The 25,506-nt window shown below is 41.8% G+C and overlaps 3 protein-coding genes across 7 annotated transcripts; 1 reads left to right on the top strand and 2 right to left on the bottom strand.

Moving 5' to 3' along the window:
- Positions 1 to 967: 967 nt before the first annotated feature.
- On the bottom strand, positions 968 to 23,635 carry LOC106578171 (equistatin). 3 transcript variants are annotated; one of them, XM_014156801.1, is made up of 5 exons: positions 23,508 to 23,635; positions 22,936 to 22,996; positions 22,152 to 22,283; positions 21,812 to 21,899; positions 21,590 to 21,735 (listed from the first exon to the last, which is right to left on the bottom strand). In XM_014156801.1, the coding sequence occupies exons 2-5, from the start codon at positions 22,985 to 22,987 to the stop codon at positions 21,720 to 21,722; spliced, it is 288 nt and encodes a 95-aa protein (XP_014012276.1). In that variant the 5' UTR covers positions 22,988 to 22,996; positions 23,508 to 23,635; the 3' UTR covers positions 21,590 to 21,719. The 3 variants fall into 3 exon arrangements, with proteins under 3 accessions (XP_045557648.1, XP_045557649.1, XP_014012276.1); XM_045701692.1 differs by lacking the exons at positions 21,590 to 21,735; positions 21,812 to 21,899; positions 22,152 to 22,283; positions 22,936 to 22,996; positions 23,508 to 23,635 and adding exons at positions 968 to 1,068; positions 1,158 to 1,280; positions 1,950 to 2,013; positions 3,314 to 3,409; XM_045701693.1 differs by lacking the exons at positions 21,590 to 21,735; positions 21,812 to 21,899; positions 22,152 to 22,283; positions 22,936 to 22,996 and adding exons at positions 980 to 1,068; positions 1,158 to 1,280; positions 1,950 to 2,013 and having other exon boundaries at positions 23,508 to 23,526.
- Positions 6,350 to 9,466, bottom strand: LOC106597551 (ladderlectin). Of its 3 annotated transcripts, none has more exons than XM_014188719.2 (6): positions 9,373 to 9,466; positions 8,290 to 8,354; positions 8,059 to 8,159; positions 7,479 to 7,655; positions 6,671 to 6,782; positions 6,350 to 6,523 (listed from the first exon to the last, which is right to left on the bottom strand). In XM_014188719.2, exons 2-6 carry the CDS (start codon positions 8,345 to 8,347, stop codon positions 6,432 to 6,434), a joined length of 540 nt encoding a protein of 179 aa, XP_014044194.1. In that variant the 5' UTR covers positions 8,348 to 8,354; positions 9,373 to 9,466; the 3' UTR covers positions 6,350 to 6,431. The 3 variants fall into 3 exon arrangements, with proteins under 3 accessions (XP_014044194.1, XP_045557640.1, XP_045557639.1); XM_045701684.1 differs by having other exon boundaries at positions 8,290 to 8,298; positions 9,373 to 9,426; XM_045701683.1 differs by lacking the exon at positions 8,290 to 8,354 and having other exon boundaries at positions 9,373 to 9,434.
- On the top strand, positions 14,120 to 16,069 carry LOC106578172 (saxiphilin). The gene is made up of 5 exons (XM_045701694.1): positions 14,120 to 14,208; positions 14,771 to 14,835; positions 15,436 to 15,567; positions 15,770 to 15,857; positions 15,933 to 16,069. Exons 2-5 carry the CDS (start codon positions 14,784 to 14,786, stop codon positions 15,943 to 15,945), a joined length of 285 nt encoding a protein of 94 aa, XP_045557650.1. The 5' UTR covers positions 14,120 to 14,208; positions 14,771 to 14,783; the 3' UTR covers positions 15,946 to 16,069.
- Positions 23,636 to 25,506: the final 1,871 nt, after the last annotated feature.

Below are 25,506 nucleotides of genomic sequence, written 5' to 3'. Positions count from 1 at the left end.
TTTCATACAAGTTACTTCCCTGCCTCCAAATATTGGCATGACGTACCCTAACCATTAATAGATCATAGTCTGGCCCTAAAAGATCAGATGGCAGCAAATGACGAAGAGCATGTCATTTATTTTACAGGATGATAGAATGCATGAAGCAAACAACGCAATGATTTAGTGAAATGTGAAGATGTAGATTCAGTAAAGGGGTCTTTCATCCCTCAGTGGCCTGGAACAATTCTTCAGCCTCAGAGTAGCATGGTTCTGATTGTGGACTCTGCTGAACTCCTGTATATATTGGAATGACATGTTGATGTCTATAGAGAATGAAAGCTGCCATATAAAGACAAATCCACAAAGGAAATACTGACAGATTTGATTCCACAGTCCAAGTCCTCCAATCAGAGTTAGGATGCTAATATTTGTAAACTCTTTCAATTGTGTTCTGTGGGTGTCACTGAGTAAGCTGATGCCCCATATCATGGACCCAAGAGCCATAGGCATTAAAAAGGCCTTGCCTGTGTAAACTAACCCCACAACCCCCTTAACGGCTGTCCAACTTTTGTCAGAGTGATTAGAGGGACAATAGAGTGCTGAGTACCAGGCTACTAATGACCATCACCAGCATCAGAGCTTGGAGAAGCCTAACTACTACATGGTCACGTGGAATTTGACTGTCTTCATGTCCTGTAACCGCCGCTGTGGTGGTAATACAGTCCTACTCCTTCCTCTATTTCCCAGAAATGGACTGGTTCAGATAAATTGTTCAGCATATCACACCAACAATAAAGTAAGTAAATACAGTTTAATCTCTGGATTCCGTCATGTATTTATTTGTATGGAATGTGAATCAGTTCCTGTAGAACAGTAAAGACAACTGTCAGTCTTCTACATCTTTAGTTCCAACACCTTTCATCTACAATTAGACACATCAAGAACCAGCTGCAAGAAGTAACATTTAGTGAATGATTATATACACACACCTTGGGGGGAACAGTTGCTAGCAGTTGATAGCAGTGCCTGGTGGGGTCTCTGTACCCTGGATCTTCTGTCCGTAGCTGGTCACACACCAACAGTAACCTACCAGAAAGACATGTTGCATATACAATATATACAAATTGAATTATCACATTCAAGTGAATTTCGTGTGCATGTGCGTCACTGTTAACCTGTAGAGCCCGAACATTGCTCAGGGGTGTATTGTCCATTGTCGTCACACGTGGGGACGTAGGCTCCAGGTGGGCCATGTTTAGCGGCATCTCTAGCATCCTCACAGGGTCGTATCATAGCATCTGGACACAGGTAACATACATTGTAATGTAGACATCACATTACAGGAAAATGTACGGACAGAATATACATTTCTGGAATCTTGGGTTGCGTCCCATATGGGCCCTGGTCAGAAGAAGTTCATACGGAATAGGGTTCCGTTTCAGATGCAACCTAAATATTGAAGTTCTGCTACTTGTTTAAAAGCCCTGTGCAGTCAATTCTGTTTTCCATATAACAGCTGATGATACTAAGACTGGAAATTGTATCAGTGTTATTTCCTGATAGTTGCTAAACAAACCTATCGTAAATCCAGTTGAATGATCAAACCATTCATATCAGTATACCTCAGTCCAGCATCTAGACGCCAATATACATCTCTGGAAGTAGAGGAGTGGCAGGTAGCCTAGCAGTTAGAGAGTTGGGCCAGTAGGTCAAGTCAGTGAGCTGACAAGTTCATATATCCGTCTATGTTCCCTTCAGCAAGGCACAACCTTCATTTCTCCAGTGTCAAGGTTGATAATGGCTGACCCCTCATAGGGTGTCCCATGGAGAACCGGTTATGAATATTAACGCATTTCCAATTCACACCTGCGTATTAATACCTACATGTGTGTGAAGTAGGACAGAGCAACACCAACTAATGTTTATATTAAAATGTGGTGAGTAGGTGTGAGCTACGTCACTCTTACCTCCCAGAGCAAAAGCTGTGCTGACAAGCACAATGATGGTCAATATCGCCATGGTGATAGTCTCCTGAGAGAGAGACCAAGAGCGAGATTAGTTGAGCATTTTAAATCTGGAATGGCTGTGGGTACTAGAGGAGAGGTTAAGGAAACCCACTGTTACTGTCAAAACTTAATCAACTGCCAAAGCAGAATTTTCTAAACCCAGTACTGAGGACCCCAAGAACCAAGTACGGGCAACACGGTGCTACTAGTCTTCTGCCAAAACGCATGTATCATTTCTTCAACCACACAATAGATTAGCCTGGCACACAGGAATATGCATCCTTCCCAAATGGCTCCTCACTCCTTATGTAGTGAACTACCTTTGATGAGGGCCTACAATGCACTACATAGGGAATGGGAAGCATTATAGATATTGTCAGAGACTACCCATTTACTGCAAAGGTACGGATAAGTCTATGCTCTTAAATTCAGGGGGCCGCTCCACAAAATGGCACAACTATATAGTGCACTACTTTTGACAAGGGCCACATAACATTAAGGTAGAATTTGAGATGCAGATCGTCTATTAAATAACGATGCACTCTCACAAAGGATTCACTGGGTGTCTCTGAGTTACGGTCTACTTCTTCCAACAGGACCTGTCACAGGTGTGACTAGTTGCCTCATTAACCCAATGAGCGGTCCCGTTGTCGGGCCGTTAGTTAGTGGTGTAAAGAACTTATTTAAAAATACTTTAAAGTAGTACTTAAGTCATTTTTTGGGTGTCTCTTTACTATTTATATTTTTGACAACTTTCACTTTACATTATTTTCAATGAGGTACCTGCTAGCAGCATGGGTCCCACCTCTGAAGAGCCATCCATAATGCACTAGATGGTTCTAGTAAGTCACCATTTACAGCACTGATCAATAACTAAATCTAGTTTATACACTACCCATCCAAATATGGCTGCCAATGTTTTGTTCTGGCTTTGCACATCCATGTTTCCTCTACTTCCGTTCTGGCCCAGCACGGTGCCCATATGGTGAGGTGGATTGGCTAGATAACTGAGTACAACATGGAATCCATTTTTGATTTGAAAGTAAAAATAGCATTTCATCGTTTCTAGTTCACTGAGACGCAGTGCAAATGGCAACCAATCAGAACAGTCTACAGGATTATAGATGTAAGACACATTCTGCTAGCAGGTAACATCATTGTATCTTGTCTCATCTCACAAGCTGTAACAATTTCCTTACACTTAAATTAAAGGTTTAATACTGGACTAGCAACACCATAACAATACACAAGTTAGGATGAACAGGATATTATGCCACAATGCAGGAAATGAAAATCATAGAGCCGTTTCAATAGCAGGAACTTACTTTAGCCAACCAACAAAAGGCCCAATAAAGCAACGGGGACACCACAAACTCTGAACAACCCCAGACAAAACAAGCTGCTTATATACCAAAGGAATGGAAGAGGAATTGGTGATTAGCAGAGTGAGTTCAGGTGTGGTGAGTTAGCAGGAGAGGGGCGTGTCCAGAGGGTAATTGGGAGTTTGTGGAATTAGCATTATCCTTCAAAACAAGTGCAGGGCCACATATTCACTATGGGCTCTGGTCAAAAGTAGTGCACTTCATAGGCAATTGAGGGCTATTCGAGATACGGTCACATACAGTATTAGATGAACAGATGTTGAAATCTCACTTTCTGAAATCCTGCCTGTGAGTTGAGTACTAAGTCTCCCTCCTCTCCTTTTTAAGGACCCGTCCAGTCAGACTCCTCCCTCTTTTTTTCTCAATCTATCTCTCATCCTTCAAACCTCTGCATACTTTCTGTCCAGCCCAACACCTGCTGGACCTGTCCAACATCTACCGGTTTGACAGGGTTGGGGTCAATTCAAAGTGAAGGTATTCAACTTTTGTAACACATTCATGTGTTGCATATTGGGTCACAATATGGTTATGAAGATACTTAATTCTACCTAATTGAAGCTGAGGAAGATGTAGTCTGAAGTTCATTATAATGTCTTGGAAACACAATGACATTTCAGAATGAGATAAATAATGAGCAGGAAAACCTTTTGTCATCATTGTGATGTCAGCAGATAGACTTTAGATGCAACTTTAACTATACGCTCTGGAATGTTACATTCATTTTAATTAACTGCCAACCCTGCTGTCTGTCTTATTGACCTTTTGCCCCAGAATGTTGGGCATCTGATCGTAGAGCTCCAATGAATAGCACTGTCGTCAAGTGTCAACACCTTGGACAAGCTCATGTTTAAAACACATGAAATCCATTGAGATGATTACAAAAAGGTAGAGTTTTCATTGAAAAACAAATAGTTTAAAATGGCTAAATATTTCAACAGTGCACCAGGGATACTTGCTACTGTGATTCCTGAAATGCAGAGTCTGTTGGGTATTTTTTCAAATACGAAATTATTATTTTGTTTGCTGGCTCAGCTGGTTAGCGAGCTCTGTCTCATTGACAACCCAATGTTGCTGATGGCCAGCTATCTATCCTGTTAAAATAACTTGTTTTGTTAGCTAGGTCATGTTAGCTAGGTAAGTTAGCCATGTTATGAACACAAGTCTCATCTGCTGTCGACATAAGGATTCCATTTGAGAGCACTAGCTAGTTAGCTCCAAAAGTGGTTGGTAACTTTTGGCTGCATGCTGACAGTGCATTCAGAGCCATTCATTTATATAAATCGACTTGTATTTTTTTCCAGAGTTTCCTGCTCTTTGCATTAACAAGATATTAATTTCCAACATCTTTCAGACCCTTGAAAAAAAAAAAATAAGAAAAAAAAAGATGACCGGCACAGCCTGCCCCACCACTCCCAATGATTCTCAACTAGCGGTGGCTAATGTTAGCAGACGTTTGTAGTACGTTTTTACATAATCGTAGTGCAAAAGTATTGTGCAAGAAATACCACAATCTCAGTGTGATTTAATTTCAAACAGTCTGCAAGATGAGAGGTGATAGATCAATGTCTTAAGGCTAAAGTATTGGAAGAGAGATAGGACCAACAGCATTCCTTTGTGAGGAGGAGAGAAGGTGGGAGAAGGTGAATAGCTAGCGTGCCTCTCTTTCACCAAACCTTGTCATCAAGGTGACTTTTTGTATTTCTGGAAGAACAGGACAATGGAATAGATGGATGAGTTGTGTCCCAAATAGAACCCTGTTCCCTATATAGTGGACTAGTTGTGACCCTATAGGCCCTGGTTAAAAGCAGTGTACTATGTAGGGAATATCTTGCAATAGGATTATTGTGAAAGATGGTTCCTATTGTACCCCTGTAGCAAAATATGTTGTCTTAAAAGGTTAATTTAAAGGGATGTTCAGTATTTCACATCAGTCATGTGTTGCCGTTTAAGAAAGTATCACCTTTAAGGTAATGTAAAGGAGCTAATTTCAACTGCACTGTCCCTCCAAATTCACAGTAGATGGTAAGGGCGAAACCTCTGCTTCAGGCCAGCTCCTTGTAGTCTTTACAAACATTTAGCAGCTTGATCTATATTTGGTCCAACCGCAAGGACACAAGTCTTCTTCTAGAATTGAATCTGTAAGGAGAAGTTACATACGGCTTTAAAGGCCAGTGTACAAATCACAGCTACAATGTTATTTGAAGATCAGTCAGTCACCTATTCTACATTAAAAATACAGAATGAGTCAAGAAAAGTGGACTCTTTCTTGCATCTCCTAGAGCAAAGGCAGCACTGAGAATCAGAAGCCTAGTTCCCAAATGTAGAAATGCCCTGCAGCTTTGGCTATTGACAAATCTGTCAGAATGCAGGCATTATGGTTGAACCATATTCAATTCTGGGTCTTTTATTGTCCAACAAAAAATAAAAGCACAATACAAAAGGCTGGCAGGTAAGGCTTAGTGGCTTGTAACACCAGTAGGTAAGGTGAAATGGCCATCAGGAAAGGCTGTGATAACATGTGGTGCTGGATGGAATACACCACATTAACATACGACTGACCAGTAAGTTACACCACAGCCCAATATTAGACCTATTAAATGGCTGTAAAATAGTCATGTTTGAGAAATTGAAGTAATAGGATTTTTAAGGTTTTGAAAATCGCGCCACAGGATAGCAGTGGCTGTTACGTAGGTGGGACGAATTCGTCCCGCCTAGCCTAGAGAGGTTAACACACAACTTAAGAAAAATTCATAATCAAAATAACTTCATGACAGGTTAAACATGTCTTTTCAACCGTCAGTATCCTAAACATATTGCGGCATTTTGCAGGTCTACATTAACATATAGTTAAGTCCTGGTGGCGCAGTCAAGCATGGCACTTGCAACATTGGGGTTGTGGGTTTGAGTCCCACAGGGGACCAGTAAGAGAAAGTACTAACTACAACGTATCATTCATGTTCAATAACTCATGAGACAAAATAGTGAACACGTTTTATTGGCTGTAAACAAATCCTCAACAAAGTATTGAGGATGCAGACACTACGGAATAGCATTGCTGCTTTTAATGTATAGTCTGGCGAAGCGGCAGGAGTCTCAGGGAGCACACCGAGGGCAAGCTCCTTCCACATAAAGCATTGTTCCAGCGCTTTTGACCTGAAGACGAAACACAGAACCAAAATATTCAGCTGTACACAGACACACAACAGTAGGAAAGTCTACATGAGAGTCAATTGTTAAATGAACTGGGAATAAAGTTTAATTTGATGACTGGATCAATGAATGACACTGGGATTACTGTACCTCCAAAGTTGATATGAATACAAGTCTCTCCGGCACCAACATTGCCGGGCCTTCCTTTTGCCCAGTTCTGGTGATCAAAGTCTGAGCCATCGCTCCAGAACCACCGCCTGTCCTGAGGGGGGAAAGTAGATTCAGAATACAAACTAAAATGTAGTCCTTCCTCTACCACCTGAAACAACAAAACAGTTAAAGCTACCACTACTTCAAAACCCTCCGACTGGGACTGTTGCTTGTGTAACGAACAACGTGGAGCCTAATCCTCACATCTGCAATCATCCAAATGCATTTCAAAGACCATACACATGTTTACGAGAAGACTGTCTGGAATTGATCACATTTATACTTAACTAGAACCGTTTCACATGTGTATAAAAGCCTCCTACTGAAGTTGACAGTTAAATGTAATTTAGTAGATTCGCTCATCTAGAAGGACTTACAGGATCAATTAGGTTAAGGGCGTTGCTCAAGGGCACGTCAGATTTCACGGAGTGAGCTCTGGGATTCAAACTAGCAGCCTTGCCTTTATTGGACCCATGGTCTTAACGGCTAGGCTACCTAAGTACTCTTGATATTTTATGTGGATCCCATTACAGTAGCTGTTAACAAGCAGCAGCTAGTCTTCCTGGAGTCCACACAAAATAGCATTACACAACTCAGATAGAACTACAAAAATTAATTATAGGTGCCTACATGCCACACCTCACGTTTATTTTTTTAATCCAGGTCTGCGCTTCACTTGAGCAATACGAGATGGAACGGAGTTCCTTGCAGTAATGGCTCTATATAACACTGTGCTTAATGGTCTCACCTTAACAGAATAAAATCCGCCAATCCAGGTAGGAGGGAAACCAACAGTCTTGACCAAGACCAACGCCTGTAGAAACTCATCCTCCTCGGAGCTGTGCACAGATGACAGGTTTGCGCCAAGGTACTTCACAACGTTGGGTACAGACACCAGTTTATCACCAAGGGACACACAGTTCCGCTAGAGAAGAAAGTATTTATTTAACTAGGCAAGTCAATTAAAAAATATTACCTACAGTAACAGCCAAGCAGTAGATGGGAACAAAGACATTTCATGTATTAGCCAGTGTTGCTGAGAATTTGTCTTCTGGACTTGACCATCACAACTAATTAACCTTTTAAAAACATTATCTTAAAGATATTAGTTCACCTCCGTCTTAAACCATGTCCTGTGGGTTCTAGTATACAGGAGGCACGACTCCACATTAAATATGTATAGAAAATTCCCATCTTAAAGGGAAGTTCAGTATTTCACATCAGTCATGTGTTGCCATTTAAGAAAGTATTACCGTTAAGGTAATGTCAAAGAGCTAATTTCAACTGCACTTCCACTTTAAATTCACACTAGATGGTAAGGGTTATACCTCTGCTTCAGGCCAGCTCCTTGTAGTCTTTACAAACATTAAGCAGCGTGATCCATATTTGGTCCAACCGGAAGGACACAAGTCTTCTTCTAGAATTGAATCTGTACGGAGAAGTTACATGTGGCTTTAAAGGCCAGTGTACAAATCACAGCTACAATATTATTTGTAGATCAGTCAGTCACCTATGCTACAAGAAAAATACAGAATGAGTCAAGAAGAGTGGACTCTTACTTGCATCTCCTAGAGCAAAGGCAGCACTGAGAATCAGAAGACTAGTCAACATGGTCATGGAGTCTCTTGAGCGAAACAAAGAGTGAAGCCATCAAAACCAGATTCAACTCCACATACAGTAGATTAGAACAGGAATATGTCTGCTTTTCTAAATGCCATCCTATTCCCTAAGCAGGGCTGAGGAGAATATCTGGGCAGGTATTTCTCTCCACTCATACAGGAGTAATAGAGGCCTAGATCCCAAATGTAGAAATGCCCTGCAGCTTTGGCTATTGAACCATATTCAATTCTGGTTCTTTTATTATCCAACAAAAAATAAAAGCATAATATTAAAGGCTGGCAGATAAGGCTTAGTGGCTTATAACACCAGTAGGTAAGGTGAAATGGCCATCAGGAAAGGCTGTGATAACATGTGGTGCTGGATCGAATACTCCACATTACCATACGACTGACCAGTAAGCTACACCACAGCCCAATATTATACCAATTAATGAATCAAGGTATAAGGTCATTCCATAGCAACAGCTTGCTAGACATGGTTCTATGAGGTACCTGCTAACAGCATGGGTCCCACCTCTGAAGAGCCATCCATAATACATTACATGGTTCTGATAAGTCACCATTTACAGCACTGATCAATAACTAAATCAAATTTATACACTACCCATCCAAATTTGGCTGCCTATGTTGCGTTCTGGCTTTGCACATCCATGTTTCTTCTATTTCCAATATGGCCCTGCATGGTGCCCATATGGTGAGGTGGATTAGCTAGACAGCTGAGCACAACATGAAATCCATTTAAGGTTTTGATGGGGGGGGGGGTGAAAGTAAAAACAGCATTTCAGTTTGTTGTTCACTGAGACGCAGTGCAAAAGGCAACCGAGCAGAACAGTCTACAGGATTATAGATGTAAGACTCATTCTGCTAGCAGGTACCATCATTGGACCATGTCTCATCTCACAAGCTGTAACAAGTCCCTTACAGTTAAATTAAAGGTCTAATACTGGGCTAGGGACGAACAGGATATTATGCCACAACGCAGGAAATTAAAACCCTATACATTTTTCAATAGCAGGAACTTACTTTAGCCAAACAACAACAGACCAATAAAGGAACTGGGACACCACAACTACTGAACAAACCCAGGTAGAACAAGCTGCTTTTATACCAAAGGAATGGAAGAGGAATTGGTGATTAGCAGAGAGAGTTCAGGTGTGGTGAGTTAGCAGGAGAGGGGCGTGTCCAGAGGGTAATTGGGAGTTTGTGGAATTAGCATTATCCTTCAAAACAAATGCAGGGCCACATATTCACTACGGGCTCTGGTCAAAAGTAGTGCACTTCATAGGCAATTGAGGGCTATTTGGGATACTGTCACATACAGTATTAGATGAACAGACGTTGAAATCTCACCTAATGAAATCCTGCCTGTGAGTTGAGTTCTAACTCTTGTGGTGGATGAATCAGAATTAGTTGGGTAACAGATAATTAAGATGTTTCATTAGTATAATATGCTTATGTGAGATACTGTTGCACATTTCCCTTAGCTGGGGCTCAGTCACTTGGGGCCCAGAGAGGGGAGAGGTCAGACTTGTTTTTTACATGTCTCTGTTGCTATGCAGAATATCAGCAAGAGAGGAGGACAGAATGAAACATTGTCTTCATATGTGAATGTGTCTTTACCTATTCTTAAACCATGTGAAGGGATGGCGTGATTAATGAGGAACCAATTATTTGTCTCCACATTGTCTGGGCGCAAGTCACTCCCCTCAGTGAGCTTGTCCAGGAGTGGGAACAAGAGGTGTTTTACTGAGGATGGGCCTCTATGAGATAGCACTGACAGAGGAGATTTATGGTATATTTTGATAAGAATGCCTAGAAAGCATTCCAGACGACATGAGCTAATGGTTTTGTACTATACCGTACCAGGGAGGGACAGTTCTAGGAAGACCAGACACTCGTCTATATAATAAACACTGTTGAGATAGCAGTTGCTGTCTGCTGTGTTTTATAGATGTATTTTCATACAAAACTTAAACTTTGTGAACTGTTCCTAAGATTTGTGGTTCGTCAATGTACGTTGAAGAGGTGGTTCTTGGGTATAAAATATCTCAGTAGCCATTGTGTTGGGACCTTCCTGGTTCATTCGAGAGAGTGCATTATTGAAGGTGAAAGTACTTTTGCAAAAGTATCTTAATTATTAAATATGTAGTTTAACTGAGACTGGTGTGTTTGTACCTCCCCTCATTTGGTAATGCAGAAATTAGACACCACACTCTCCCTTTGGCTGAAATTGAGTTCTACCTCTCCCTCCTCTCCTTTTTATGGACAGATCGAGTCAGACCCCTCCCTCTCGAGTTATGTGAGGAGTTTGGTGGAGATGGCGGAAGCAAAAGTGTCATTTGAAGTTGAAAGTATGTTGAGTACAGTTAGCGAGAAAGATGAGTGGACAACAGTAAAGTCCAAGAATGGAACAAAAAGGGGTTCAAATTGTTGTGGAAAATGAGTCTGATTAATCGTTGTTTGTTGGGGTACGTGATGTTATCACGTAACTATAAATATTCAATCCTTTAATTATAAAAGCAAAGTGTTTTATTTTGACTTTTATTATGCCCACTGCATGCATTTTTTTATAATCAAATATAAAAATAGTTTTTTTTCAGGACAAGGATTATTGTGACTTTCAAGAATGCCTGAATTGCTTCACCTTGCTTTTCTGGTAGGCTCGATGCAAGTTTCACCATACAATTATTTCAGACATACAATGCAAGTTCCACCATGGCACGGATCATGATGATACATTCGCACAGACCATGGCGGTACGTTGGCACAGACCGCTTGTTTATTCCACACTCTAGGTATGTTTTTTTTTGGGGGGGGTGAAGTTATTACGTCCAGTTGTTTTTATCGACACAAGACAGTTCAACAGAATCTCACTGTAGCAGGCAATTGTCACATCTTTTTTCTATGCAAACTTTCTAAATGTCGACAAAATGTTTAAAGCTGAAGGTCTGGAGGAGGGAGAGTGAAAGTAGGACCAGGGTTTGTGTTGTTAGGAGAGGAGGAGGGGAGAGAGGTATGGGAGAGGGGAGGAGAGGAGTAGGGGAGAGAGGTATATGAGAGTGGAGAGGTTAGGGGAGGAGAGGAGGAGGGAAGAGAGGTATATGAGAGAGGAGAGGTTAGGTGAGAAGAAGAGAGGAGGAAAGATGACCGGTCAAGGTGTTATTAAAGGGATATTGTGAGATTTTGGTCTATTTAGCCCTCTTTCTTTAGTTTGAAGGACGTTTTTAATTAACTACTGTAGCTTCAGCACAATTGCTAGCTATGAGAGCAGATCCCAAAGACTTCTAGTCATTGCGCTGACGCTAGTTAGTGATCACTGGAAAAACTACCTTCAAAGTCCTTCAAATTGCATGCAGAGACAAAATCTGACTGGGAAAGAAGAAAAAGGTTTTAATTGCCAAAATATTGCACTATCCCTTTAAGGAGGAAATAGCACCGGTTCCAATCCAAGTGCCATTTATCAAACTCCAGGCAGTGCTATGGTCAGATGACATGAAAATAGAGCTCTTTAGTTATGAACATCAGCGGTGGTTTCGGTGTGGAAAAACAGAAGCACGTGCAGTGAAGTACCTCATACCTACAGTAAAATATGGTTCTGCATCTTTAACGTTTATGAAGCTATTTTGCTTCCACTGGTTCTGTGGCCCTTTTTAAGCTCAATGGCATCATAAACTTTACCAAGTACCAGGACATTGTAGCCCAAAAAAACGAGTTCTCTCTGCCAGGATGCTGACGTTGACCGCAAGTGGATATTCTAGCAAGACAATAACCCCAAGCACACATCAAAATCCACAATTAAATGGATAATTGACCACATGTTGCAATGTCCTGCTTTTTAAATTTTTACCCACCTATCAATAGGTGCCCTTCGTTGCAAGGCATTGGAAAACTCCCTGGTCTTTGAGGTTGAATCAGTGTTTGAAATGCATTGCTCCACTGAGGGATCTTACAGATAATTATATGTCTGGGGTACAGAGATGAGGTAGTCATTCAAACATCATGTCAAACATTATTATTGAACTCAGAGTGAGTCCATGCAACTTATAATGTGACTTGATAAGAAAATCTTTACTCCTGAACTTGTTTAGGTTTGCCGTAACAAAGAGGTTGAATACTTACTGACTCAAGACTTTTCAGCATTTCATTTCTCTTTTATTATCAAGCTGCATTTTTTTGGTGAAAATTATTTTCCCCAAATGAGAAACTCAGTTGCGGCAAATGTATTCCAGTTGGGCTCTACACATTGTAAAGGGGATTAATGTGCTTAATTTTTAAGAAGTTATTTGGCCACTTTAGTTGTGACACAAACCTTATCAAAACATATGAGGAGGCAGGGTAGCCTAGTGGTTAGAGCGTTGGACTAGTAACTGAAAGGTTGCAAGATCGAATCCCCGAGCTGACAAGGTACAAATCTGTTGTTCTCCCCCTGAACAAGGCAGTTAACTTCTCTGGAGAACACACTATTCAACAGCCAGTGAAATACAAAACAGCAATAATCTCATAATTACATTTTCTCAAACAATAACCTATTTTACACCATTTTAAAGGTAAACTTCTCGTTAATCTAACCACATTGTCCGATTTCAAAAAGTCTTTACGGCGAAAGCATAAAATTAGATTATGTTAGGACATAAACTTCACAAGAAAAACAACACAGCCATTTTGAAAGCAAGTATGCATCACAAATGTGATTTTGGATCACACTATTCCACTACATGAACCTTTCTGATCCTAGACCCATTAAAACCTCACGACAACTCCACTACTTGGCTCTATCTGATCCTAGATCAATTAAAACCTCACCACTATTCCACTACATTACCCTTTCTGATCCTAGACCCATTAAAACCTCACCACTATTCCACTACTTGGCCCTATCTTATCCTACAGCAGGCCGGCAGCCTGGGAGAACGGGACACTATCGTTCATCACACCTTATAACTGTTCTGCTGTAAAATCTCATAACCCAAGGAGTTCTCTGCAGCTGCCACCACAACATACATTTTCGGTGATTTATGTTCCATTTCTGTGGTACAGTTGATAACCATGGCTATGAATGCTAAGAAACCAACCTTACTGAAACACATGTTATTCCTATCACTCTCTATTGGCAACGGCACACTCACATCTCTGGATCCCTCGAAACTGGACCCATCTTCCTCTACAACTCTCTTCACTGCCTATGAAGACTCCTTCATTGAAAATGACTCAAGTAAAAGTGAAAGTCACCCCGTAAAATATTACTTGAGAAAAGGTCTAAAAGTATTAGGTTTTAAATATACTGAAGTATCAAAAATAAAAGTATAAATCATTTCAAATTCCTTATACTAAGCAAACCAGACGGCACCATTTTCTTGCTGTTTTTAATTTAATTACGGATAGCCAGTGGCACACTCCAACACTCAGACATCATTTACAAAGAAAGCATTTGTGTTTAGGGAGTTTGGCAGTATGGATGACCAGGGATGTTCTCTTGATAAGTGTGTGAATTGGACCATTTTTCTGTTCTGCTAATCATTCAAAATATAACGAGTACTTTTGGGTGTCAGGGAAAATGTACGGAGTAAAAAGTACATTATTTTCTTTAGGAATGTAGTGATGTGAAAGTTGTCAAAAACATAAATAGTACAGTAAAGATACCCCCAAAAAACGAATTATTAGTACTTTAAAGTATTTTTACTTAAGTACTTTATACCACTGGCTAATGGTGTACATCGGGATCTCTCGTTGGGTTAATGAGGCAACTAGTCACACCTGTGACAGGTCCTTTAAAAGGAGAGGTGGAAGAGGTAGACCATAACTCACAGACAACAGAGAGAGAGAGACACACCCAGTGAATTCCTTGGAAGAGTGCAGAAGGTCAGATTGTGTCATTATTTAATAGAGTCTCTGCATCTCAAATGGCACCTTAATCTTATGTGTCCCTGGTCAAATGTAGTGCACTATATAGGGTGCCATTTTGTGGAGTGACCCCCCCTGCATTTAAGAGCATAGACTAATAGTTACCTTTGCAGTAAATGGGTAGTCTGACTAGATCTAGGCTGCTTCCCAATCCCTATGTAGTGTATTATGGGCCCTCGTCAAAGATGGTTCACTACACAAGAAATGAGGAGCCATCTGTGAAGGATACATATTCCTGTGTGCCAGGCTTATCTATTGTATGCGGTTGAAGAGATGATACCTGAGTTTTGGCAGGAGACTAGTAGCACCGTGTTGCCAATACTCGGTTCTTGGGGTCCTCAGGACTGGATTTAGGAAAGGCTGCCTTAGCAGTTGCTTAAGTGTTGTAATTAACACAGGGTTTCCTTAACCTCTCCTCTAGTTCCACCAGCCATTCCACTGACTTGGAATATTCCAGTACTATCACAGCTGATTAAAATTCTCAACTAATCCTCTCTCTCTCTCTCTCTCTCTCTCTCAGGAGACCTATCATCATGGCGACATTGACCATCATTCTGCTTGTCAGCACGGTTTTTGCTCTGGGAGGTAGGAGTTACATACCTCACACCTGCATTTTAATAAACATTAGTGGGTGTTGCTCTGTCCTATTTTACACATGCAGGTGTGACTTGGAAATGTTTTCATAACCGGTTCTCCATGGGACACCCTCTGACACTGGAATAATCAAGGTTGTGCCTTGCTGAAGGGAACATAGATGGATATATGAACTACTGGCCTAACGGCAAGGCTACCTGCCACTCCTCTAGTTCCAGAGATGTATATCGGTGTCTAGATGCTGGACTGAGGTGTTCTGATATGATTGGTTTAATCATTCAACTGTATGTATGACTGGCTTGTCTAGCAAGTATCAGTGTCACTTCTTGATAGAATTTACCCCCACTTTTACAGTCTTTTTTTTTTTCATCAGCAGTTATACAATATGATAAAAACACAGGAACTGAATTGACTGTGGGCCCTTTAAACAAGTAGCAGAATTTCCATTTTTAGCCAGGAAGTCCCTAGGTTGCATCTGAAATGGAACTCTATTCCGTATAAACTACTTCTGAGTAGGGTCCCACACGGGAGGCAACCCAAGCTTCCAGAATGTTATGTCTACGTTACAATGTATGTTACCTGTGTGTCCAGATGCTATGAAACGACCCAAGACCCCTTGTGAGCGTGCTAGAGATGCTGTGATAAATGGCCCGCCTGGAGTCTACGTCCCCACGTGTGACTGCCAGGGAGAATACACCCCTGAGCAACACTGGGGATCTACAGGTTAATGCTCACCCAGTCTTGTACAGCTAACCTTGTGGGGACACACAATTCAGTCCCATTTAAAATCCTATTTCCCCTACCCTTAACACAAAAACCGTACCTTAATTCTAACCTTAACCCCCTTGGAAATAGCAGTTGACCTCATGGGGACTAACAAAATAAGACTTATGCAACAGCTTTTTAACATGTCCACTTCTGGTAGGTTCCTCTTGGTGTGTTACCAGAACTGGACAAAAGATCCCGGGTACTGAGACTCCACCAGGCACTGCTTCTGTCAAATGTGCATGCAGGTACACTCATTCACTAAATGTTCATTCTTTGCAGCTTGTTCTGAGTGTTAATATTTGTTTTTTGTTTAATTATAGTGGCGCTCGCTGATGAGAGGCATTGGAACCAAGACGTTGAGAAGACTTTGCAAAAACATTGGAATTACTTTGATGCTTGTCTTTACAGTACTATGGGCGTTGATTCACATTCTATATGAATAAATCCAGAGCTAAAATTGTTGCTTCACTTCCTTTATTGTTGGTGTTATATGCTGAACCAGTCCATTTCTGGGAAATGGAAGGAATAAGGCTATGGTGACCGTATTACCACCACACCTGTGGTCATGAAGGCAGTCAATTCCATGTGACCACTTAGTCATGGTAATTAGGCTTTTCCAAGCTATGATGCTGCTGATGGTCATTAGTAGCCTACTATACTTGATAACTGCCTGGTACTCAGCACTTTATTGCCCTCTAATCAATGTAATTGCAAATCAACTATTGGTCACATACACGTGATTAGCAGATGTGGGTGGGCTTCTAGCTAAGACAGCGCAGTAATATCGAAAAAGGAATAAATTATGAACCTATGGAAGAAGTCAGAGCGGAATGGCTTAAGATAGTATACATATGAGATGAGGAATGGCAGATATGTAAATTATATGGAAGTGGCCAGTGATTCCTAGTCGCTGCCTATAGGCAGCAGCCTCTAAAGTGCTAGTGATGGCTGTTTAACAGTGTGAAGGCCTTGAGAGGGTAGCTATTAAATCTCTCGGTCCTGGCTTTGATGCACCTGTACTGACTGCCTTCTAGATGATAACGGGGTGAACAGGCAGTGGCTCGGGTGGTTGTCCCTGATCTTTTTGGCCTGCCGGTGACATTGGGTGCTGTAGGTTTCCTGGAGGGGGGGATAGTTTGCCCCCGGTAATTCCTGGGGCAGACCGCACCACCCTCTGACGAGTGTTGGCGGCAATACAGCCTGACAGGATGCTTTCAACTGCATCTGTAAAAAGCCACATTTCTTTAGCCAGAAGGTTGACGAAGCTCTGTTGTACCTTCACCACACTGTGTGGGTGGTCCATTTCAGTTTGTCAGTGACGTGTACGCCAAGGAACTTGAAGCTTTCAACCTTCTCCACTGCGTTCCCGTCAATGTAGATAAGGGGGTGTACCCTCTGCTGTTTCCAGTCCACGATCATGTCCTTTTGTTGACATTGAGTGAGAGGTTGTTTTCCAGGCACCACACTCCCAGAGCCCTCCTCCCTGTAGGCTGTCTCATCGTTGGCAATCAAGCCTTTTAGTGTTGTCTGCAAACTTGATTGTGTTGGAGGCGTGCTTGGTCATGGTTGTACAGGCTGGGGCCCCAGTGTTGAGAATCAGCAGAGTGGAGGTGATGTTTCCTACCTTCACCACCTGGGGGCGGCCCGTCAGGAAGTCCAGGACCCAGTTGCACAGGGCGGGGTTCAGACCCTGGGCCTCGAGCTTAATGATGAGCTTGGAGGGTACTATGGAGGTTGAATGATGAGCTATAGTCAATAAACAGCATTCTTACATAGGTATTCCACTTGTCCAGATGGGATAGTGCAGAGTGATGGCGATTGCATCGTATGTGGATCTATTGGGGCGATAAGCAAATTGAAGTGGGTGTAGGGTGGCAGGTAAGTTAGAGGTGACATGATCCTTGACTAGTCTCTCAAAGCTCTTCATGATGATCGAGGTGAGTGCTACGGGTCGGTAGTCATTATAATGGAATCTGTGTCGGCAGTCAATGTAAAACTACAAACACAAATCCCACTTCCTGGCTGGATTTTTTTCAGGTTTTCGCCTGCCATATCAGTTCTGTTATACTCACATTATTTTAACAGTTGTGGAAACTTTAGTGTTTCCTATCCAAATCTACCAGTTATATGCATATCCCAGCTTCTGGTCCTGAATAACAGGCAGTTTACTTTGGGCATGCTTTTCATCCGGAAGTGAAACTAGTGCCCCCTACCCTAGTGAGGTTAAGGGACACGAACTGACCAAGACTCCCACAATACAGACAACTCTACGTGTCGATCCTGTATTGCCATTCCGCTGGCGACAGCCCAGCCCCGCCAAGTAGCATAGGCTCATGGATCGGTGATGCGGCCATCTTCGGCAGCCCTCGGGGCAGGTCGGTAAGCCTCGGGCTCTTTCGTTAATGAGACCATCGGAGGCAAGGTCGGATCCCAGGGCATGCGAGCTAAACCCAATTTCCTCTCCCTCCTTCGTTCCCGTAATCGCCCATTGATATGGATGGTCAGTGATGAGGGAAAAAATTAATACAATAAAAAAGTGCTCCATAGTTAACTCCTAGGCTGCAAGCTCGTCCTTGATCACCTCTGAAGCACTGTTCGATATGTTCCTGCACGGCGTCTCTTCGTTCCAAGCACTCTCCAACGTGCAGAAATCCACCGCATAAATCAACTGTGGGAGTCCTGCCGAAGCTGGATTAGCTTCCGGGCGGCCTCTTGGGGCATCAAAACACTTCCTCACATCTCCCACAAACTAGTGCATATGTCCAGCTGTTCCCACACGGCAGTAGCCCAGGTGAGAGCCCTTATCGGGGACTTCAAAGCAAATCTGAGGACTAGGCTGCAGAAATTCTAACATACTGACTGTCCAACTCACGCTACTACGACTCAACCATTGCTAGTCAAACTTGCAGGATGCTTACAAGACTCTCCCCTTCCCTCCTTTTCGGCAGATCTGACCACAATTCCATCATGCTCCTGCCGCCCTATAGGCAGAAACTCAACAGGAAGTGCCCGTGCTTCATACTATTAATTGCTGGTCTGACCGATCGGATTACACGCTTCAGGATTGTTTTGATCACGTGGACTGGGATATGTTCCGGGTAGCGTACAAAAGTAATCTAGACGCATACACAGAAACTTCCTTATGAACTCAGTCACTGTATAGATGTAGTATCCACTGACTATTAAAACCTACCCTAAACAGAATCTGGATAGATGGTAACATTTGCGTGAAACTGAAAAGCGTGAACCACCTCATTTAACAATGGCAATGCGACTGCTAATAGGGCAGAAAGTAAATAGTGTAGTTATTCACTCCTCAAGGCAATCAAACAAGCTAAACGTCAGTATAGAGATAAAGTGGAGTCACAATTCAACGGCTCAGACACGAGACATGCGGCGGAGACAGACAATCATGGACTACAAAAGGAAAACCAGCCACGTCGCCGAGATCGACGTCTTGATTCCGGACAGGCTAAACACATTCTTTGCACGCTTTTACTTCCTGACGGGCAGCCCCCAGGTGGTGAAGGTAAGCAACATAATGTCCAATCCACTGATTCTCAACACTGGAGCCCCACAAGGGTTTGTGCTCAGCCCCCTCCAGTACTCCCTGTGACTGTGTGGCCAAGCACACCTCCAGCTCAATCATGAAGTTTGCAGACCACAGTAGAATGCTTGATTTCCAATGATGAGACATCCTACAGTGAGGTGCTGAGGGCTCTGGGAGTGTGGTATCTGGAAAACCTCACTCAAAACAAAATGATCGTGGAGAAAGGACCACAGTGGAAATCTTCAAGTTCCTTGGCGTACACATCAATGACAAACTGAAATGCACCACCCACAGAGACAGTGTGGTGAAGGCTCAGAGCCTCTTGCACCAAAATTCGCTTTTCACCCAAAACCCTAATTTCTACAGATGCACATTTGAAAGCTGCCTGCAACACTCCAGAGGGTGGTGCGGTCTGCCCAACGCATCACCGGGGTCAATCATCCCATCTTCCAGGGCACTTACAGCACCCGATGTCATAGGCAGGCCAAAAAGATCAAGAACAACCACCCGAGCCACTGCCTGTTCACCCCGCTATCATCCAGAAGGCGAAGTCAGTACAGGTGCATCAAAGCTGGGATAGAGACCGAAAAACAGCCTCTCTCGGCCATCACTAGCACAGAGGGTGCTAACTAGAGGCATAGACTAGGAATCACTGGAATTGAACATTTGTCACTTTAATGTTTACAAATCTGGCATTACTCGTATGCATCTTAGTCCGTTCGGAAGGCGCCGTTCCATATCCTCTCTGGGGTATGTGGGACGCTAGCGTTGGGAGTGCGGGACACTCCCAACAGCCAGTGAAATAGCAGGGCTGCAAATTCAAAACATCACAAACTTCGATATTCCAACCACATTGTCTGATTTCAAAAAGGCTTTATGGCAAAAGCAAAACATTAGATTATGTTAGAATAGCACCTACACAAAAAAAGGCCATTTTCCAAGCAAGGAGAGGCGTCACAAAAACCAGAAACACAGATAAAATTAAGTACTACCCTTTGATGATCAGATGGCACTCAGAAATTCATGTTACTCAATACATGTTTTGCTCGATCAAGTTCATATCCAAAAACCCCATTTTACATTGGCGTGTAATGTTCAGAAATGTTTTGCATCCAAAAACGTCTGGTGAATGAGCAGAGCAATTTACAGAAATACTCAAACGTTGATAAAATACTGTTATTTAAAGAATAACAGATAAACTTCTCCTTAGTGCAACCTCTGCGTCAGATGTCAAAGAAACTTTACAGCGCAAGCACTTTGCAATAATCTGAGTACAGCGCTCAGACACCAAACACGCCATTTTGTGGAGTAAACAAACCTCAGAAATAGTATTATAAATATTCCCTTACCTTTGATGAGCTTCATCAGAATGCACTCCCAGTTCCACAATAAAGGATGTTTTGTTTGATAAATTTGTCCAAATACCTCCCTCATCTTCACGCGGTCTGTCCACTACTCCAAATGATGGAAGAGCGTGGAAAATGACACGACGACATGTCAAATAAAGTTATATTTACGTTTGTAGAAACATGTCAAACGATGTATTGCGTCAATCTTTAGGATGTTTTAAACAAATCTTCCAACCGGACAATTCCAATGACTTCATAAATGAAAAGGAACTCATGTCCCTCTCAGCCATGCGTGACTGAACTCATGCCTTATTTTTGGATACCTGACTCCTAGGTCTCTTATTCTCTCAATATACACAGTAGAAGCCTGAAACATTCTAAAGACTGTTGACATCTAGTGGCAGCCATAGGAAGTGCAAAATGAACCCTATGTATGTTAGATAGGCAATTACTTGAAAAAACAACAAGCCTCAGATTACCCATTTCCTGGTTGGATTTCTCAGGTTTTTGCCTGCCATATGAGTTCTGTTATACACAGACATCATTCAAACAGTTTTAGAATCTTCAGAGTGTTTTATCCAAATCTACTAATATGCATATCCTACCTTCTGGGCCCGAGTAGCAGGCAGTTTAATTTGGGCACGCTTTTCATCCAAAATGCTGAATGCTGCCCACCAACCCTAGTCGAGTTAAGTATACAGTCTTAATTCATTACTACCGGTGTGTATACGTGTAATTTGTTAGATACTATTGGGCTGTCAGAGTCAGATGCACAAGCATATCACTACACCCGCAATATAATCTGCTAATCAAGTATGTGACCAATACTTGATTTGCAATTACATTGATAGTGATTAGAGGGCAATAAAGTGCTTAATACCATGCAGTTATCAAGTATAGTAGGCTACTAATGACCATCAGCAGCATCATAGCTTGGAAAAGCCTAATTACCATGACTAAGTGGTCACATGGAATTGACTGCCTTCATGACCACAGGTGTGGTGGTAATACGGTCACCATAATAGCCTTATTCCTTCCGTTTCCCAGAATTGGACAGATTCAGCAAATCACACCAATAAAGAATGTAATGCAACAATTTTATCTCAGGATTTCTTCATTTATATGGAATGTGAATATGCTCCCATAGTACAGTAAAGACAACCATCAAAGTATTTCCAATGTTTTCGCAGTCTTCTCTCCAGCACCTTTCATCTGCGAGCACCACTACAATTACACAAAAAAATAATTACATTCTGAACCAGCTACAAATATTTAACATTTAGTGAATGAGAAAGTGTACCTGCAAGCACATTTTATTGGAGCAGTGCCAGGATGAGTCTCAGTACCCGGGATCTTCTGTCCAGTTCTGGTAAGACATGAAGAGGAACCTACCAGCAGTGGACATGTTTAAAACATATTGCACAAGTCCACACAAAAGTAAACACCACAAATAACAAGTGACATTTTGTTAGTCCCCATGAGGTCAATAGCTAATTCCAGGGGGTTAAGGGTTAAGATTAGAATTAAGGGTTAGGTTTAGGGTAAGAGTACAGGTTAGCGAAAATAGGATTTTAAATATAACTGAAATATGTCCCGAAACGGTTAACTGTACAAGACTGCGTTTATGTGTGAGTGGTAACCTGTAAAGCCCCAGTGTTGCTCAGGAGTGTATTCTCCCTTGCAGTCACACATGGGGACGTAGTCTCCAGGCGGGCCATTTTTCACAGTATCTCTAGAAAGTTCACAGCGGTTCCTGGGTTGTTTCGTAGCATCTGGACACACAGGTAACATATATTGTAACGGAGACATAAAATTATGCAAGCTTGGGCTGCATCTGGAATCTTAGGTTGCATCCCATATGGGCTCTCGTCAGAAGTAATGTATATGGAATAGGGTACCATTTCAGATGTAACCTAGGTAATTCCTGGCTAAATAATGAAATTCTGCTACTTGTTTAATGGGCCCATGCAGTCAATTCAGTTTGTTTTTTATATATCTGCTGATGAAACTAAGACTAAATTGTATCAGTGTTATTTCCTGATAGTTAGACAACCCAGTTGAATGATGAAACCACTCATATCAGAATACCTCAGTCAGCATCTAGACAACAATATACATCTCTGGAACTATGGGAGTGGCATGTAGCTTAGTGGTTACAGCTTTGGGCCAGAAGTTCAAATCAGTGAAATGACAAGTTGATATATCCATCCATGTTCCCTTGAGCAAGGCACAATCTTAATTTCTCCTGTGTCACAGTTGATAATGGCTGGCCTCAGGTGTCCCATGGAGAACCGGTTATGAAAAGATACCCTTTACAATTCACACTTGCGTATTAATACCTACGTGCATGAAATAGGACAGAGCAACACCCACTAATATTTTCATAAAATGTTGGTGAGTAAATGGGAGGAAAATCACTCTTACCTCCCAGAGCAAAAACCGTGCTGACAAGCAGAATGATGGTCAGTATCGCCATGATAATGGTCTACAGAGAAATAGATTAGTTAAGCATTTCAAATCAGCTGTGATTGTACTGGATCAGTTGAATGAAGTGTTCCTAGAGAGTTTAAACCCTGTGTTGGATACCAAACTTAAGCAACTGCTAAGGCAGCATTTTCTAAACCCAGTCCTGAGTATTGGCAACACGGTGCTACTAGTCTCCTGCTAAAACTCAGGTATCATCTCTTCAACCACATACAATAGATAAGCCTGGCACACAGGAATATGTATTCTTCACAAATGGTTCCTCATTTATTATCTAGTGCACCATCTTTGACTAGGGCCCACAGAGCACTACGCAGGGAAGGGGAAGCAGACTAGATCTTGACAGAGACTTCTATTCACTACAAAGGTAACTATTAGTCTATGCTCTTAAATTCAGGGGGTCGACCCACAAAAAGGGGTCATATATAGTGCACTACACTTAACCACGGCCACATAAGATTAACGTGCCATTTGAGAGGCAGCTAGTCTACTAAATAATATCACAAGCTCACCTTCTGCACTCTTCCAAGGGATTCACTGGTTGTCTCTCTGTTGTCTGTGAGTTATGGTCTACCTCTTCCACCTCTCCTTTTAAAGGATCTGTCACAGGTGTGACTAGTTGCCTCATTAACCCAACAAGAGATCCGATGTCGGCCATTAGCTGGTGGTGTAAAGTACTTATGTAAAAATTCTTTAAAGTACTACTTAAGTAGTATTTTGGGGTATCTTTACTTTACTACTTCTATTTATTTCAACTTTCACTTCACTACATTCCTAAAGAAAATAATGTACTTTTTACTCCATACATATTCCCCGACACCCAAAAGTACTCGTTAGATTTTGAATGATTAGCAGGACAGAAAAAATGGTCTAATTCACACACTTATCAAGAGAACATCCCTGGTCATCCCTACTGCCTCTGATCTAACAGACTCACTAAACACAAATGCTTCCTTTGCAAATTATGTCTGAGAGTTGGTGTGACACTGGCTATCCGTAATCAAATAAAAAAACAAGAAAATGGTGCCGTCTGGTTTGCTTAATATAATGAATTTGAAATGATTTATACTTTTACTTTTGAACTTAAGTATATTTTATCAATTACATTTCATGTTGATACTTCAGTATATTTGCTGAAACTTTTAAAACTTTACTCAAGTAATATTTACTGGGTGATTTACACTTTTACTTGAGTCATTTTCTCTGAAGGAATCTTCATAGGCAGTGAAGAGAGTAGTAGAGGAAGATGGGTCCAGTTTCAAGGGATCCTGAGAGGCTCCCTGTGAGTATGCCGAGGCCAATAGAGAGTGATAGGAATAACATGTGTTTCAGTAAGGTTGGTTTCTTAGCATTCATAGCCATGGTTATCAACTGTACCGCAGAAATGGAACATAAATCACTGAAAATATATGTTGTGGCGGTAGCTGCAGATAACTCGTTGGGTTATGAGATTTTACCGCAGAAGAGTTATAAGGTGTGATGAACGATAGTGTCCCGTTTTCCCAGGCTGCCGGCCTGCTGTAGGACAAAGCCCATGCGGTAGAACTCAGCTCACGTAGACTTGCATCCTAGCCCATGTAGACTTGCATCTTCAGAGCGTAGCTGGATTGTGCGTCACATGCAATCAATCAAATCAATCAAATTGATTGATAAAGCCCATCTTACGTCAGCTGATGTCACAAAGTGCTATACAGAAACCCAGCCTAAAACCCCAAACAGCAAGCATTGCAGGTGTAGAAGCACGTTGGATAGGAAAAACTCCCTAGAAAGGCCAGAACCTAGGAAGAAACCTAGAGAGGAACCAGGCTATGAGGGGTGGCCAGTCCTCTTCTGGCTGTGCCAGGTGGAGATTATAACAGAACATGGCTAAGATGTTCAAATGTTCATAGATGACCAGCAGGGTCAAATAATAATAATCACAGTTGTTGTCGATCATTCAGAGTATCTCTATCGCTCCTGCTGTCTCTAGAGAGTTGAAAACAGCAGGTCTGGGACAGGTAGCACGTCCGGTGAACAGGTCAGGGCTCGATAGCCGCAGCAGAACAGTTGAAACTGGAGCAGCAGCATGGCCAGGTGGACTGGGGACCACCCATATCTTGTTGTTGGGGACCACCACCCATAAAAAACAGTTTCTGGCTAAAGAGACAAGACTAACAAGGGAAATCCATGAACTAATAGTACAGGTAGATAGCAATAAAAAAATATACTACAGAGATACAAAATAAGTTAGAGAAAAAACAAATCGAACATGTGGAACTTATTCAAGAACAATCTAATGTAATCTATTACAAAAATAAAGCAAACTGTATGGAATATGGAGAAAAATGCAGCAATTATTCCTGAATCTCCCATACAGGAACGCTAACAAAAATGATTTGCATAAAATCGTTACTGAAGACGGAGTCATCTATGATTCTCCCAATGATATTTTAGAAGAGGAAGCTAATTATTTTAGGCAGATGTTCACTTTTCCGTCTCATCCTTTCCCACTGAATGAAGATTATACATTTA

Source organism: Salmo salar, chromosome ssa18 (assembly GCF_905237065.1).
Source record: "Salmo salar chromosome ssa18, Ssal_v3.1, whole genome shotgun sequence".
Lineage (NCBI taxonomy): Eukaryota > Metazoa > Chordata > Actinopteri > Salmoniformes > Salmonidae > Salmo > Salmo salar.
The sequence above is the reverse complement of the archived record's forward strand: the minus strand, read 5'-3'. Positions and strand labels throughout refer to the sequence as shown.

Coding starts and splice junctions, on each gene's coding strand:
- LOC106597551 (XM_014188719.2), bottom strand. CDS start 8,347: ATGACCATGTTGACTAGTCTTCTGATTCTCAGTGCTGCCTTTGCTCTA. Junction 8,160..8,289: donor CTTTGCTCTAGGAGATGCAA/GTAAGAGTCCAC, acceptor TTCTCCGTACAG/ATTCAATTCTAGAAGAAGAC. Junction 6,524..6,670: donor TATTCATATCAACTTTGGAG/GTACAGTAATCC, acceptor TTTCGTCTTCAG/GTCAAAAGCGCTGGAACAAT.
- LOC106578172 (XM_045701694.1), top strand. CDS start 14,784: ATGGCGACATTGACCATCATTCTGCTTGTCAGCACGGTTTTTGCTCTG. Junction 14,836..15,435: donor CACGGTTTTTGCTCTGGGAG/GTAGGAGTTACA, acceptor CTGTGTGTCCAG/ATGCTATGAAACGACCCAAG. Junction 15,568..15,769: donor GCAACACTGGGGATCTACAG/GTTAATGCTCAC, acceptor CACTTCTGGTAG/GTTCCTCTTGGTGTGTTACC.
- LOC106578171 (XM_014156801.1), bottom strand. CDS start 22,987: ATGGCGATACTGACCATCATTCTGCTTGTCAGCACGGTTTTTGCTCTG. Junction 22,284..22,935: donor CACGGTTTTTGCTCTGGGAG/GTAAGAGTGATT, acceptor CTGTGTGTCCAG/ATGCTACGAAACAACCCAGG. Junction 21,900..22,151: donor GCAACACTGGGGCTTTACAG/GTTACCACTCAC, acceptor CACTGCTGGTAG/GTTCCTCTTCATGTCTTACC.